This window comes from Argopecten irradians, chromosome 6 (genome assembly GCF_041381155.1).
Source record: "Argopecten irradians isolate NY chromosome 6, Ai_NY, whole genome shotgun sequence".
Taxonomy (NCBI): domain Eukaryota; kingdom Metazoa; phylum Mollusca; class Bivalvia; order Pectinida; family Pectinidae; genus Argopecten; species Argopecten irradians.
In genome coordinates this window covers 44,799,610-44,816,465 of record NC_091139.1, presented here as the reverse complement: position 1 = coordinate 44,816,465, position 16,856 = coordinate 44,799,610, and the positions used below count along the sequence as shown (strand labels likewise).

Genomic DNA, 16,856 nt, shown 5'->3' with positions numbered 1-16,856 from the left:
AGAGATTATCTTTAGTAAATTGAATTATAAGGATTAATTTGAATAGATTTTTTATGTTATGGAGATATAACACAAAAATCTGAGTGTAGTTCGCGGTTTATTTAAAGTACACTCAGATTTTTGTGTTATATCTCAATAATATAAAAAAATCTATTCAAACTAATCCCTAAATAATCAATTTAACTGACCAGAGTTTACATGAATTGATAACTAATGACGTTGGAGTTTACATGAATTGATAACTAATGACGTTGGAGTTTACATGCTATTGTTTGATAACTAATGACGTTGGAGTTTACATGCTATTGTTTGATAACCAATGACGTTGGAGTTTACATGTTATTGTTTGATAACTAATGGCGTTGGAGTTTACATGTTATTGTTTGATAACTAATGATGTTGGAGTTTACATGTTATTGTTTGATAACTAATGACGTTGGAGTTTACATGTTATTTTTTGATAACTAATGACGTTGGAGTTTACATGTTATTGTTTGATAACTAATGACGTTGGAGTTTACATGTTATTGTTTGATAATTGATGACGTTGTAGTTTACATGTTATTGTTTGATAACTAATGATATTGGAGTTTACATGTTATTGTTTGATAATTAATGATGTTGGAGTTTGCATGTTATTTTTTAAATAACTGATGACGTTGGAGTTTACATGTTATTGTTTGATAACTAATGACGCTGGAGTTTACATGTTATTGTTTGATAACTAATGACGCTGGAGTTTACATGTTATTGATAACAAATGACGTTGGAGTTTACATACTATTGTTTGATAACAAACGATGTTGGAGTTAACATACAATTGTTTGATAACTGATGACGTTGGAGTTTAAATGTTGTTGATAACCAATGACGTTGGAGTTTACATGTTATTGTTTGATAACTAATGACGTTGGAGTTTGCATGTTATTGTTTGATAACTAATGATGTTGGAGTTTACATGTTATTGTCTGATAACTAATAATGTTGGAGTTTACATGTTATTTTTTGATAACTAATGACGTTGGAGTTTACATGTTATTGTTTGATAACTAATGACGTTGGGGTTTACATGTTATTGTTTGATAATTGATGACGTTGTAGTTTACATGTTATTGTTTGATAACTAATGACGTTGGAGTTTACATGTTGTGGTTTGATAACTAATGATGTTGGAGTTTGCATGTTATTTTTTAAATAACTGATGACGTTGGAGTTTACATGTTATTGTTTGATAACTAATGACGCTGGAGTTTACATGTTATTGTTTGATAACTAATGATGTTGGAGTTTACATGTTATTTTTTGATAACTAATGACGTTGGAGTTTACATGTTATTGATAACAAATGACGTTGGAGTTTACATACTATTGTTTGATAACAAACGATGTTGGAGTTAACATACAATTGTTTGATAACTGATGACGTTGGAGTTTAAATGTTGTTGATAACTGATGATGTTGGAGTTTACATGTTATTTTTTGATAACTGATGACGTTGAAGTTTACATGTTATTGTTAACTAATGACGTTGGAGTTTACATGTTATTGTTTGATAACTAATGACGTTGGAGTTTACATGTTATTGTTTGACAACTAATGATGTTGGAGTTTACATGTTATTTTTTTGATAACTAATGACGTTGGAGTTTACATGTTATTGTTTGATAACTAATGACGTTTGAGTTTACATGTTATTGATAACTAATGACGTTGGAGTTTACATGTTGTGGTTTGATAAATAATGATGTTGGAGTTTGCATGTTATTTTTTTTAATAACTGATGACGTTGGAGTTTACATGTTATTGTTTGATAACTAATGACGTCGGAGTTTACATGTTATTGTTTGATAACTAATGATGTTGGAGTTTACATGTTATTTTCTGATAACTAATGACGCTGGAGTTTACATGTTATTGATAACTGATGACGTTGGAGTTTACATGTCATTGTTTGATAACTACCGATGTTGGAGTTTACATGTTATTGTTTGATAACTAATGACGTTGGAGTTTACATGGTGTTTTTTTATAACTAATGATGTTTGAGTTTACATGTTATTGTTTGATAACTAATGACGTTGGAGTTTACATGTTATTGTTTGATAACTAATGATGTTGGAGTTTACATGTTATTTTTCGATAACTAATGACGCTGGAGTTTACATGTTATTGATAACTGATGACGTTGGAGTTAACATATTATTGTTTGATAACTAATAATGTTGGAGTTTACATGTTATTGTTTGATAACTAATGACGTTGGAGTTTACATGTTAGTTTTTGATAACTAATGACGTTGGAGTTTACATGTTATTGTTTGATAACTAATGGCGTTGGAGTTTACATGTTATTGTTTGATAACTAATGATGTTGGAGTTTACATGTTATTGTTTGATAACTAATGACGTTGGAGATTACATGTTATTGTTTGATAACTAATGACGTTGGAGTTTACATGTTATTGTTTGATAACTAATGACGTTGGAGTTTACATGTTATTGTTTGATAACTAATGACGTTGGAGTTTACATGTTAGTTTTTGATAACTAATGACGTTGGAGTTAACACGTTATTTTTTGATAACCAATGACGTTGGAGTTTACATGTTATTGTCTGATAACTAATAATGTTGGAGTTTACATGTTAGTTTTTGATAACTAATGACGTTGGAGTTTACATGTTATTGTTTGATAACTAATGACGTTGGAGTTTACATGTTATTGTTTGATAACTAATGACGTTGGTGTTTACATGTAATTTTTTTATAACTGATGACGTTGGAGTTTACATGTTATTGATAACTAATGATATTGGAGTTTACATGTTATTGTTAACTGATGACGTTATAGTTTACATGTTATTGTTTTGAGATAACGAATGACGTTGTAGTTTACATTCTATTATTATTTAGGCCTATATAGTCAGTTACTGACCCCCTATAAAGGCATAGAGGGTCAGTAAGATTTATAGGGGGCGAGGGCGTAGCCCGAGCCTCCTATACTTCTTACTGACCCTCTATGCCTTTATAGGGGGTCAGTAACTGACTATATAACGAATATATCGCATCGAGGACCATTTATTTGTTTTATTAATTCTTTGTTTCCTATTTGTTTGTTCAAGAATCTGAAATCAAACTTAAATCATCCTGGCACGAATGATAATAAACAATCGCCACTTTTAAAATAATTGGCCTAGGCTACATATTTATCAATGTATTTCTTTTAAGAATTTTCAAATATAATGTATAAGGAATCTGCAGAAGAATAATGAATCATTCATAAATCAACAATAATTTCGACATTCCTACAGTAGGCCTACCTCAATACGACACCAGACCGTCTGTATATTGAAAGCATTACAAACAAGAGTGACACACAAACATCCATCTAACATTTTAAGCACAATCTCCTTGATCATCTGTGCATTTTCGCTGAGATAATCACTGAAAAGTAATGCCGATAAATTGATTGTAGAGTGAAGATTGATCTGTAGGTACGAACACCTTCATTTGTTTATAATCACAGTCTAGAAAACGCTTGAATTGTTACGTTTGACTTTCGCCGCGTCATCAACTTTCAAACTGGCGTAGGGGAAGCAACTCGTATTTAAAAAATGTATTTCATGTAATATTTGAAGTATTAAAACAATTAAAGTTATTTTTACACAAAAATTATCCATTAATATATAGTTTTACGGTAATGAAGTGGTATATTTAGTTGAAGATAATGTGTTTAAATTTTGAAGCAAGGGCGAGAGCCGCCATATTGCACCATAATAAAATTAAGCCAAATTGCTATAAGTTGATAGGGGGTCACCACGTGACGGCTCTCCGCCAATCATTTGGGGACATTTTTGTCCGAGGTGCGATAATGTTTGATAACTGATGGCGCTGGAGTTTTCATGTTATTGTTTGATAACTGATGACGTTGGAGTTTACATAGGGATTGGATTTCGTTTTTATGTTAACCATGCTTGTATGGAGCAATTCCTCTAAGAATATATTCTATGGGGCGCGTTAGCGCCCCATATTGAATATATTCTTAGAGGAATTGCTCCATACAAGCATGGTTAAACATAAAAACGAAATCCAATCCCTATATTTACACTCACACGACTTTTTATTTATATTTTATGCAATAAAATCGTCATTTGAAAGTGACGTAATTATTCAATAAAAGTCGGTCAAAAGTGGGAGGAGCTTACTCAATTGAACAGCGAATGATGACGCTTCACGTAAGGTAGAATTATTCATCCGCGACCACAAAAAAGTTCAATATTTTAGTGTAAAATAAACATGACAAACAAAGTAAATTTCAGAGATAATTTTATTTAATCAGATCAGAACTTTAAATAAATATTCAATTTTGCTAAAAGTTAATATATAGCGTAATAACATAAAGAATTTGTACACGGCCACATGTGTGAACTCGGTGACCGTTATTGTGCAGCGAGGCGAAGCTGACGCACGCTTACACACTGGAGTTTGCCGAAGTTGTGGAATACCGATTTTCAATTAGCTCAATGTGTTTGAATTGTCGTCTGACTTGACGGTTTTACATCCTTGGGAGCCATGTGATTATATAATCTACGCTTAGATCCATATTGCCATCGATAGATAAAACAAATTCACTTGTGTTCGATGGATACAATGTATTTGTGGTGACGCGGAACTGTCAACACGTGGATTATTAGCGGTGCATGTTTTATAATACACATGATTAAATACTCAAAGAACAAAGACAAGAGGATATGTTTATAACTGACCTCTATCACAGGGTCTCACACCCGTCTACCCCAAAGACTCGATCGTAGGACGAACATAGGCACAGAGGTAATGTTTACATTTGACACCCATCATTTTTAACGAAAATGAAAGCACGTGGCCCCGGTCGGGATATTTTTCCGTTTCTTTATACAATTGTTAATTTAAAAATTGTTTGAATCATATATAAATATAAAACATGTATATATTGTTTACTTTTTTCCAAAATTCTATGAAAAACAACAATATACACGTAATGTTGCGTCAAAATGTAAACAAAGCCATGTGTTTCTTTTTTAAAAAAGTAGTCCTTTTACGTTGCACAGAACATTTCCTTACGCAAGTTCAAAGTTCAATGTTACCATGCAGTTATGGTAAACAAAATCGGCTAGTATTAGCGTATAGTGACCAAGCCTAGCAAGTGTAAATATATGTTATTGTTTCATTATTAATGATGTTGGAGTTAACATTTTATTTTTTGATAACTAATGACGTTGGAGTTTACATGTTATTGTTTGATAACTAATGACGTTGGAGATTACATGTTATTGATAAATGATGACATTGGAGTTTACATGTTATTGTTTGATAACTAATGACGTTGGAGTTTACATGTTATTGATAACTAATGATATTGGAGTTTACATGTTATTGTTAACTGATGACGTTGTAGTTTACATGTTATTGTTTGATAACTAATGACGTTGGAGTTTACATTCAATTGTTTGATAACTGATGGCGCTGGAGTTTACATGTTATTGTTTGATAACTTATGACGTTGGAGTTTACATGTTATTGTTTGATAATTAATGACGCTGGAGTTTACATGTTATTTTTTGATAACTAATGATATTGGAGTTTACATGTTATTGTTTGATAATTAATGACGCTGGAGTTTACATGTTATTTTTTGATAACTAATGATATTGGAGTTTACATGTTATTGTTAACTGATGACGTTGTAGTTTACATGTTATTGTTTGATAACTGATGACGTTGGAGTTTACATGTTATTGTTTGATAACTAATGACTTGGAGTTTACATACTAATGTTATTGTTTGATAACTAATGACGTTGGAGTTTACATGTTATTGTTTGATAACTAATGACGTTGGAGTTTACATGCTATTGTTTGATAACGAATGACGTTGGAGTTTACATGTTATTGTTTGATAACTAATGACGTTGGAGTTTACATGTTATTGTTTGATAACTAATGACGTTGGAGTTTACATGTTATTGTTTGATAACTAATGACGTTGGAGTTTACATGTTATTGTTTGATAACTAATGACGTTGGAGTTTACATGTTATTGATAACTAATGACGTTGGAGTTTACATGTTATTGTTTGATAACTGATGACGTTGGAGTTTACATGTTATTGTTTGATAACTAATGACGTTGGAGTTTACATGTTATTGTTTGATAACTAATGACGTTGGAGTTTACATGTTTTGGTTTGGTAACTAATGACGTTGGAGTTTACATGTTATTTTTTGATAACTAATAACGCTGGAGTTTACATGTTATTGATTACTAATGACGCCGGAGTTTACATGTTATTGTTTGATAACTAATGACGTTGGAGTTTACATGTTATTTTTTGATAACTAATGATGCAGCAGTTTACATACTATTGTTTGATAACTAATGACGTTGGAGTTTACATGTTATTGTTTGATAACTAATGACGTTGGAGTTTACATGTTATTTTTTGATAACTAATGATGCAGCAGTTTACATACTATTGTTTGATAACTAATGACGTTGGAGTTTACATGTTATTGTTTGATAACTAATGACGTTGGAGTTTACATGTTATTTTTTGATAACTAATGACGCTGGAGTTTACATGTTATTGATAACTAATGACGTTGGAGTTTACATGTTATTGTTTGATAACTAATGATGCAGCAGTTTACATACAATTGTTTAATAACTGATGACGTTGGAGTTTACATGTTATTGTTTGATAACTAATGACGTTGGAGTTTACATGTTATTTTTTGATAACTGATGACGCTGGAGTTTACATGTTATTTTTTTATTTGGTTGGGAATGAATAACTACACTGTAATGATGCAGCAGTTTGCTGGTGATAAACTGTTTATTGTTCTGTAATATTGAGCTAGGTTTAAATGTTATTGTCCATTACGGAACCTTTTGTATTACAGCGCTATGATAATATTTGATAATACTATTGATAACAATTACCACTGATGTTTAGGTCACATCAAATCATACATGTTACGTAAGCAGAGCCGACCAGATAGGGGCAATTGTACAAAAGTTAAAGATTATTTCTGAAAACTGGATATACGAATTATCATTGAAACCACAACAGTATGACTAGACATGAGTGAGTTGACTTACCTCCATCCCTGTGAGTTGGTGAGACAGGAGTGTTTAGGTGTAGAACAAAGACTAGTACGTCACTCTATACTGTATCACCTGTATGTAATCACATGGCTGGACTATCTATAGCTTGTTCTCGATCGGGTACACCATAGTACATGATGGTTTATCTCGTAAGACTGATAGCTGGGTCAAAGTTCACAAATAACAAAACTTTTCACATGTTAAAATCTGCCTCAATCCAATTATTTAATCGACGATATTTCTCCGGGTACTCTGGTTTTTTCTAATCCTGATATGTTCTTAAATTGTCCGTTATTCTTATTGTTATTATTATCATTTTTATTTTCCTCCAAATTATAGAGTACACACTAATAACAGTGCTCTCCCTGACCACGGTGTGATCCGGACTCACAAAGGTATTTTCAATGTTCACGGTTTGTTGGATGCTTTTGTTTACAATTTTATATAATGTAAGAGTAATGAATGATTAGCCATATTGCATTGTACAATTTTATCTACAATCCTTCATTTAAACTATATATATATATGTATGACTATTTATAAAATACATATATCTTGCATTTCATTATACTTGAACGTCTTTCAGTTGGCATTCATAGCCAATATGAATGCCAACTGGACCAAGGCAAATTCCATGAAGCGCGCTAGCTAAAGAGCATTTGGAACTACGCATCTGCATCACAGATCATCAAAATCACGTCAGCCAAGGATATGACCGACTGTAATTATTTGTTTCTATTGCTTGTATTTGTTGAAATATTAAATTCGTTGTGAATCATCACATCGACCAAAATCTATTCAATCTGATATATTAATTGTGTATTCTTAAAAACATTTATAATGAAAAATAGTTTACATTTTATAGATAAAAGTTTAGCCCCTTAATTCCCTATTTTGTCGGTACGTCGCTAATTCTTAACAAATAAAGAAGCATGCATACATATAATGAATCTTACTTGTAGGTAAAACTATTCCAGATTCTATTGTATATTATTTACTCATTTATTTTGTTATTTCAGGGAGAACTTACGTTATGTAAACAACAAAATAACAACACTGACTATTTTCAAAACACAACGTGAAAAATATGCAATGCAATAAACGTAACATTCCCTATGCCTATCCTCATATGTGCGCTTTATGGAATGTGATTAAAGTGCGTTATGTTTCCCTTTATCAACATACAAATTAAGTTACTTTATTTCGATTAATATTGTCATTTTATCTTTTTAATTGTTATTCATTAATATAACACATCTTGCACGAATTTTACATCAATACATCGATGTATTACTACATGGCTGTGATAAATCGTATGCGATAATTATATATAATTATCCGTAAAATACCCCCGGTAGGGCCCCTCCACAGGTAGACTTTAAATATGCGTAGCTTAAAGCTGCCGTGTGATAGTATTGTTATGTCAGCCGCCCATAGTTCTGCCTGTCACCGCCCTATTTCGTCCCGGGGACACTGCCCACTGGTCAAGACATGACGAGGACTGGACAGCTAGCGGGGACATATCAAGTGATACCGTGTTTACATTGGGGAGTATCGCCACGTGTACGAAGTTAGGAAGCATGCAGGGTACGTAAAATTGTATTTACATATATTATTTACGTACATAACATCATGCATAATCACTTCTCACAAGGGGACAGAATCACTGTACATAATGTATTAATGTATTTAGGTTTGCGATTTCTGCACATTCTATGGTTCACAGATAAATGTTGGATATGTCTGCTTGTATACCCTCCTCGTCGGGTCGTGAACTTACGTGACCCCTATATATACTAACGAGTCTCACTTAGGCGGACTACACCTGTAGTATTGTCTCGAGCTGTTACATGAAGCATTTGTCGTACATGTATATAATATTACTGTTTAATTCGTTGGATGGGAAACATATCTGGGATAGACAGGACATGTTTGAGAAATAATCTGTCAGTAGACGAAAGGGAAGCAATTCAAACACGGTTAAACTGGTCGCCGCAATCACATGTATACCTGTATGAGGCACTTTGAGGGCAACTGATTCTGTGTATTATTGACACATTTATATTGACAGTTAGACTTATCTAAACACCAACATTGGTATAAGGGCGTCTAATAATGGTGTTTCCTCGATCTACACAAAATATTTTGTTTCTAGTTCTATATTTTTTATAAGCTTGGATCAAACATGATTTCAATTTTAAGCTGAAAAACTTATTTAACTTTGTGCATAGAACCATATCAGGTACATATGTATTCGGGTTTGTTATGATCATGCAACATTACACATTTATATAAAGGCATTGATTTTACATTTCTGCACTTATAGTCTGTTAAAGTAATCGTCTAAATATAAGATATTGATATTTGAGTATTTCTCTCTCAACATTGATTATATTATAAGCCATTCATAATTTGATTCCTACAAATTCTTGAAATTAATTTGTTATTCAATCGAGATTTTTTTTCGGAAATTACAAATACATTCAGTAGCAATAAGATATAGTTCAATCACACAATCATATTTATACTGTTATAATGAGTCTGAACTAACTTATACGTTCACGCCAAAGATAGTGTGTATATCGTTTATCATAATTAACATTAATTAACATACGTGTACGTGTCACATAACTTAATGTCAAATTTAGGCTGTACAAACTTCATTAGAGTTAAATCTTTTACAGACGACTAACACATAGATACACAATCAGCGTAAAGAGAAAGCAGGCGCAGATTTCAACAGCCTACGGTCACACCTGTACCTGTATTACGGTCGAAACACAAACCAGAAAGCCTGAGGTTGTAGAGACCTACGAAAGACGAACAGTTGTCGACACAAAGAAGAGACCGCAGGTAATACGGTCGACGTAGAAGACCGACACAAAATACAGCGATATCAAGAAATAGACGGTTGACACAGAATCCTGCGAACGTGATTTTGACAGTCGACGCTCAGTTCAGTAAGTCTTGGATAAAAGGCCGACGCATCAAATGCTAATAGTGAGCATGCGATGGTCGACCTTAACCCGTCGCGACTCCGATGTAGAACTGTGATCTATGTCATTGTGGTTCTGACTTTGGTCGCCACTGTATTCATATCTCGTTTGTCTGTGTCTAGGAGGAAATACAAACCAAAACCTCTAAAATCTAAAAAGGAACAAAAGGAACGAGATTTCATTGACGTCACGAGGATAGAATACAAAGTGGAGACTCAATTCCTGGAGCCAAACGATGGAGTTACAGTTCAGAATCTTTACACATGGAAATCGAACAGACGGAGAAAAAATCACTGTAAGATTTTCCGAGGAGACTCGACAAATGACCCAAAACACTGCGTGCCCTTAAAAACGAACAAAGGGGAAACCCCTATCTGTATATTTGATCCCGTCGAGGACCGAATGATATCATCCTACATCCGGGACTTCGGGACATGGGAGCCCGACTTGGTGAACATGACAGTTGATATCCTCCAGGCCAATCCCGGCATGCAATTCCTTGACCTGGGATGTAACTTGGGAGTCTTCACTCTTTCTGTGGCTAAACTTGGCCGAAAGGTTGTAGCTGTAGATATTCTCATCAGGGCACTGGGGAATCTCCAACACTCTCTAACCCTCGGCAATTTGACAGAAAATGTGACGCTGATTTTTAATGCAATGTCAAACAAGCGTGAAAAAGTGAATGTCAATGTAGTGCCTAGCAACATCGGCGGCAGCCATGTTCGTTATCCTAACGAGAACGTACTGAACGACACCATAGCACACAGTATTGTCATGGACGATCTACTGGAGGTGATTAACTCGGGGGAAGTCTACATCAAAATGGACATCGAAGGTCACGAGCAGAAGGCTTTAGAACAAAGTAAGGAGTTTTTCAGTAAAGTGAACGTTAAGTTTATATTAATGGAGTGGATGCTTCACAAAGGTAAACCCAGTGGAGACAAAATCATCAAGTTTTTAGTGACGAATGGGCTTCTCCCATATCTAGATTACAACTTACGAGAGGTGCTAGACCTTGGGCGGTCATCGTTCTGGCCAGACAATGTATTGTGGGCCAAAAGGTAGCGTTTCTGGACTGATGAGTTTGACAATGGAGCAACAGAGCCATGATATCTCCGCGTGTGTGACATAGAGCCATGATGTCTCTGCGTCTGTGACATAGAGCCATGATATCTCCGCGTGTGTGACATAGAGCCATGATATCTCTGCGTCTGTGACATAGAGCCATGATATCTCCGCGTGTGTGACATAGAGCCATGATATCTCCGCGTGTGTGACATAGAGCCATGATATCTCCGCGTGTGTGACATAGAGCCATGATATCTCTGCGTCTGTGACATAGAGCCATGATATCTCCGCGTGTGTGACATAGAGCCATGATATCTCTGCGTCTGTGACATAGAGCCATGATATTTCTGCGTCTGTGACATAGAGCCATGATATCTCCGCGTGTGTGACATAGAGCCATGATATCTCCGCGTGTGTGACATAGAGCCATGATATCTCTGCGTCTGTGACATAGAGCCATGATATCTCCGCGTGTGTGACATAGAGCCATGATATCTCCGCGTGTGTGACATAGAGCCATGATATATCCGCGTCTGTGACATACTCGAAGTGCTGAAACGCCAAAAAGTGCAATTAACTACAGCTGCCATAAAGAAATCTAGTCTTGTACATGTATTTATAAAATAATAGTTTGTGGAAAAGCAACATGGTGCATTATTCTTACATGTTTATGTATATCAATAGTGGAAGAGTTTAGGTAATATATATGATGTATTTTAGCGACGACGTAAAAGTCACGGATATCTTTGTCATTTAATCAGATGCATATTTATTTTTATTGGCCAAGTTTCATAAACATTCTTTAACTTAAAGGAATCCCTTACCTTAAAGTTGTTTACAGAATATCATTTCAAAAGTAAGGTTAACATCTAAAGAGCTCTTAATAACTTTTGTAATGTTTTTCTATGGAAAGTTCAGGGATATTTATGAAACTAGGCCCTGTTGTGAACATATAAACAGTACTTGATGAGGTCCAGAAAATTAAATGATCATGGTGACCTTCTGACACGCATCAAAGACCATAACAAGAAGCCAAAGCGCCAACATGAAATGTCCATAAAAAAAACACCAGACTGTCTTATAACATTGATAGTAAAGCTACCCCCTTTCCCCATTTGTTCAAAACAACATAATGACATTGAATCAACAGATGTTAACGCTGCTCAAATTGTTTAATTATGCAGTGTATATTCCTGTGGTACTTACTTCAGTTTTACTAATTGATGTGTAAACTTATTGTTATGAATTGCGAATTCGAAATATGAAAAGTGTTTCCATTTACATTTAAAAGCATAGAGTCAGATACAACAACAACGATGACATCAATCTGTTACCTTCCAACACTTTTCCGTGTTATAGTTTTACATAAAATTTATCATTAAATGCAATGTTCTATGTAAAGAAGACTGAAATCTGTGTCATTGTTTGCTTTAGTGTTTTCAGTCCATCGACAGCTAAGGTCATTTAGGGCCACCAAAGTGTACCAGAGAGTCAGATAAACCTAGTATACTTGTAGATCCCGTACTGATTTAGGGCCACCAAAGTGTACCAGAGAGTCAGATAAACCTAGTATACTTGTTGATCCCGTACTGATTTAGGGCCACCAAAGTGTACCAGAGAGTCAGATAAACCTAGTATACTTGTTGATCCCGTACTGATTTAGTGCCACCAAAGTGTACCAGAGAGTCAGATAAACCTAGTATACTTGTTGATCCCGTACTGATTTAGTGCCACCAAAGTGTACCAGAGAGTCAGATAAATCTAGTATACTTGTTGATCCCGTACTGATTTAGTGCCACCAAAGTGTACCAGAGAGTCAGATAAACCTAGTATACTTGTTGATCCCGTACTGATTTAGTGCCACCAAAGTGTACCAGAGAGTCAGATAAATCTAGTATACTTGTTGATCCCGTACTGATTTAGGGCCACCAAAATGGACCAGAGAGTCAGATAAATCTAGTATACTTGTTGATCCCGTACTGATTTAGGGCCACCAAAGTGTACCAGAGAGTCAGATAAACCTAGTATACTTGTTGATCCCGTACTGATTTAGTGCCACCAAAGTGTACCAGAGAGTCAGATAAATCTAGTATACTTGTTGATCCCGTACTGATTTAGGGCCACCAAAATGTACCAGAGAGTCAGATAAACCTAGTATACTTGTTGATCCCGTACTGATTTAGGGCCACCAAAATGTACCAGAGAGTCAGATAAACCTAGTATACTTGTTGATCCCTTACTGATTTAGTGCCACCAAAGTGTACCAGAGAGTCAGATAAATCTAGTATACTTGTTGATCCCGTACTGATTTAGGGCCACCAAAATGTACCAGAGAGTCAGATAAACCTAGTATACTTGTTGATCCCGTACTGATTTAGGGCCACCAAAATGTACCAGAGAGTCAGATAAACCTAGTATACTTGTTGATCCCTTACTGATTTAGGGCCACCAAAGTGTACCAGAGAGTCAGATAAACCTAGTATACTTGTTGATCCCTTACTGATTTAGGGCCACCAAAGTGTACAAGAGAGTCAGATAAACCTAGTATACTTGTTGATCCCTTACTGATTTAGGGCCACCAAAGTGTACCAGAGAGTCAGATAAACCTAGTATACTTGTTGATCCCTTACTGATTTAGTGCCACCAAAGTGTAACAGAGAGTCAGATAAACCTAGTATACTTGTTGATCCCGTACAGATTTAGGGCCACCAAAGTGTAACAGAGAGTCAGATGTTGATCCCTTACTGAGATATTACATGTTCACAGCAATCTATGACAATCTACATTGAAATTCATTTTACGTTTCTTAACCAAATAAAGATTTTATTACATTTGTATCGGTACCTTTTGATCTGTTTTGTTGTATTTCACGAGGGAGTAGAGAGTCGTCAAAGGCATTTTACTCACCACATTCATACAATGTGTAGTCACAGCTATCACAGCCATCTATCAGGATGTGCAATTGTGCATTTTGTATCTTTCATAAATCAATAAATAAATAATGGCTTTGATCAAATATCGACAAGACATTTTTATAGGTAACAGTATTTCAATGTATCATACTCATGGTTTATTATACAATATTCCTATATTATATGCGCCGTAATTGGCGAAATTTTTTGTATGTAAAGTTTTTTTCTTTATTAATCTATTGAAAAGCATAAGGTTTGATGAATTAAATCGTGAATTCATTCAAATGGCTTCAGATGCCTCATAAACGTTATTTACGACTAGAAATTATGTACTGTAAAATAGTTGTTTTTTATGCCATATGTATGTTTAGATAGAGACTTTCCTGCATAAATCACATTACAATTACCAATAACACTGTAAAAATGTGAAATGAATTGTATACCACAATTTTGCGGCTCATGGTCTGACCATATGTACTCATGTCGCTTTACTATAGATGTACATGTAATAATTTTTGGCAGTACTGCTAAAAATCATTTTCTGCTTTTATTTGTATTTGTAAAATTAAAACCAATGTATTGAAAGTACTGTAATTTTCAAGATATTTGTAACTTTTGGTGATGAATAACATATTAAAAGCTTATCTTAATTGTCATGAACAATACGGCACATATAACTAGGACGCATTATCAAAACTATTACAAATATCTACGTCTTTTTACGTTGCTACATTCGAAGGAGAGCTGCCATCTTCGCGAACTAACATATACCAAACTATATAACTTGGTGTATACTGATGGTACCAAAGTACAAGATAAACTGTCATGTGATGTCGATCATAAACTAGGTTGGTACGGTTTTACCTCCGATTGTCCTCAAGTTGAATTTATATTACATTACATAATCCATTCTATCTCTTAGATACCTTATTCTTTTAATGGGTTACAACCAAAGCCACATACAGCCTTTAAGTCTCCTATCGTGTATCTTAGTCAATAACGTAAAAGTCTCCACAGGAAAGCATCGTAAATCCCTAAATTTAAGATTTTATAAGGTCTGTTATGCTTCCTATGGATAGTTTGGTTTAACAAGGTTTGGGACTTGTCTTTTACTAGACCGGATGGTGTATGGTGTGCAGCGTGGAGATAGAAAAGCTTCCTTCCGGAGCGCTTGAATAATGTCCATTGTTTCAGTATAGGTACATTTCCGTTTAAACTATTCCTCGTTTAATCGATTTTGACTTTGGATCATAATTTCCCTTTTAATAAGTAATTTATGGGGTTGTTTTTACATAAAACTACAAAAAGATTAGCCAGATATTTCGACAATTTTGATTGTTGAATACACTATCACAACACAGTAACCATTTAGTGATAGATACATTAGGTGCCAGATAATGAATACACTATTACAACACAGTAGCCATTTAGTGATAGATACATTAGGTGTCAGATAATGAATACACTATCACAACACAGTAACCATTTAGTGATAGATACATTAGGTGACAGATAATGAATACACTATCACAACACAGTAACCATTTAGTGATAGATACATTAGGTGTCAGATAATGAATACACTATCACAACACAGTAACCATTTAGTGATAGATACATTAGGTGTCAGATAATGAATACACTATCACAACACAGTAACCATTTAGTGATAGATACATTAGGTGTCAGATAATGAATACACTATCACAACACAGTAGCCATTTAGTGATAGATACATTAGGTGTCAGATAATGAATACACTATCACAACACAGTAACCATTTAGTGATAGATACATTAGGTGTCAGATAATGAATACACTATCACAACACAGTAACCATTTAGTGATAGATACATTAGGTGTCAGATAATGAATACACTATCACAACACAGTAACCATTTAGTGATAGATACATTAGGTGTCAGATAATGAATACACTATCACAACACAGTAGCCATTTAGTGATAGATACAGTAGGTGACAGATAATGAATACACTATCACAACACAGTAGCCATTTAGTGATAGATACAGTAGGTGTCAGATAATGAATACACTATCACAACACAGTAGCCATTTAGTGATAGATACATTAGGTGACAGATAATGAATACACTATCACAACACAGTAGCCATTTAGTGATAGATACATTAGGTGTCAGATAATGAATACACTATCACAACACAGTAGCCATTTAGTGATAGATACATTAGGTGACAGATAATGAATACACTATCACAACACAGTAACCATTTAGTGATAGATACATTAGGTGTCAGATAATGAATACACTATCACAACACAGTAACCATTTAGTAATAGATACATTAGGTGTCAGATAATGAATACACTATCACAACACAGTAGCCATTTAGTGATAGATACATTAGGTGTCAGATAATGAATACACTATCACAACACAGTAACCATTTAGTGATAGATACATTAGGTGACAGATAATGAATACACTATCACAACACAGTAACCATTTAGTGATAGATACATTAGGTGTCAGATAATGAATACACTATCACAACACAGTAGCCATTTAGTGATAGATACATTAGGTGACAGATAATGAATACACTATCACAACACAGTAGCCATTTAGTGATAGATACATTAGGTGTCAGATAATGAATACACTATCACAACACAGTAACCATTTAGTGATAGATACAGTAGGTGTCAGATAATGAATACACTATCACAACACAGTAGCCATTTAGTGATAGA

General features: G+C 34.3%; 2 protein-coding genes across 6 annotated transcripts in view; one reads left to right on the top strand and one right to left on the bottom strand.

Moving 5' to 3' along the window:
* The window catches only part of LOC138326023 (uncharacterized), a 56,293-nt gene extending 49,047 nt beyond the window's left edge, over nucleotides 1-7,246 (bottom strand). For 2 of the 3 annotated variants that reach the window (XM_069272121.1, XM_069272122.1), the window contains exon 1: nucleotides 7,139-7,245. In XM_069272121.1, the coding sequence (XP_069128222.1) occupies nucleotides 7,139-7,144 (6 nt within the window). In that variant the 5' untranslated portion in view covers nucleotides 7,145-7,245. Of the gene's footprint in view, nucleotides 1-7,138 lie in introns of all 3 variants that reach the window. The other variant, XM_069272123.1, reaches the window with a different exon arrangement.
* On the top strand, nucleotides 4,533-14,043 carry LOC138326026 (uncharacterized). 3 transcript variants are annotated; one of them, XM_069272134.1, is made up of 5 exons: nucleotides 4,533-4,831; nucleotides 7,484-7,539; nucleotides 7,731-7,865; nucleotides 8,164-8,731; nucleotides 9,829-14,043. In XM_069272134.1, exon 5 carries the CDS (start codon nucleotides 10,156-10,158, stop codon nucleotides 11,203-11,205), a length of 1,050 nt encoding a protein of 349 aa, XP_069128235.1. In that variant the 5' UTR covers nucleotides 4,533-4,831; nucleotides 7,484-7,539; nucleotides 7,731-7,865; nucleotides 8,164-8,731; nucleotides 9,829-10,155; the 3' UTR covers nucleotides 11,206-14,043. The 3 variants fall into 3 exon arrangements, with proteins under 3 accessions (XP_069128235.1, XP_069128233.1, XP_069128232.1); XM_069272132.1 differs by lacking the exon at nucleotides 4,533-4,831 and having other exon boundaries at nucleotides 7,166-7,539; XM_069272131.1 differs by lacking the exon at nucleotides 4,533-4,831 and having other exon boundaries at nucleotides 7,166-7,865.
* The last annotated feature ends 2,813 nt before the right edge of the window (nucleotides 14,044-16,856 follow it).

Excerpts from the sequence above, each read along its gene's own strand:
- LOC138326026 (XM_069272134.1), top strand. The coding sequence starts at position 10,156 with ATGGTCGACCTTAACCCGTCGCGACTCCGATGTAGAACTGTGATCTAT.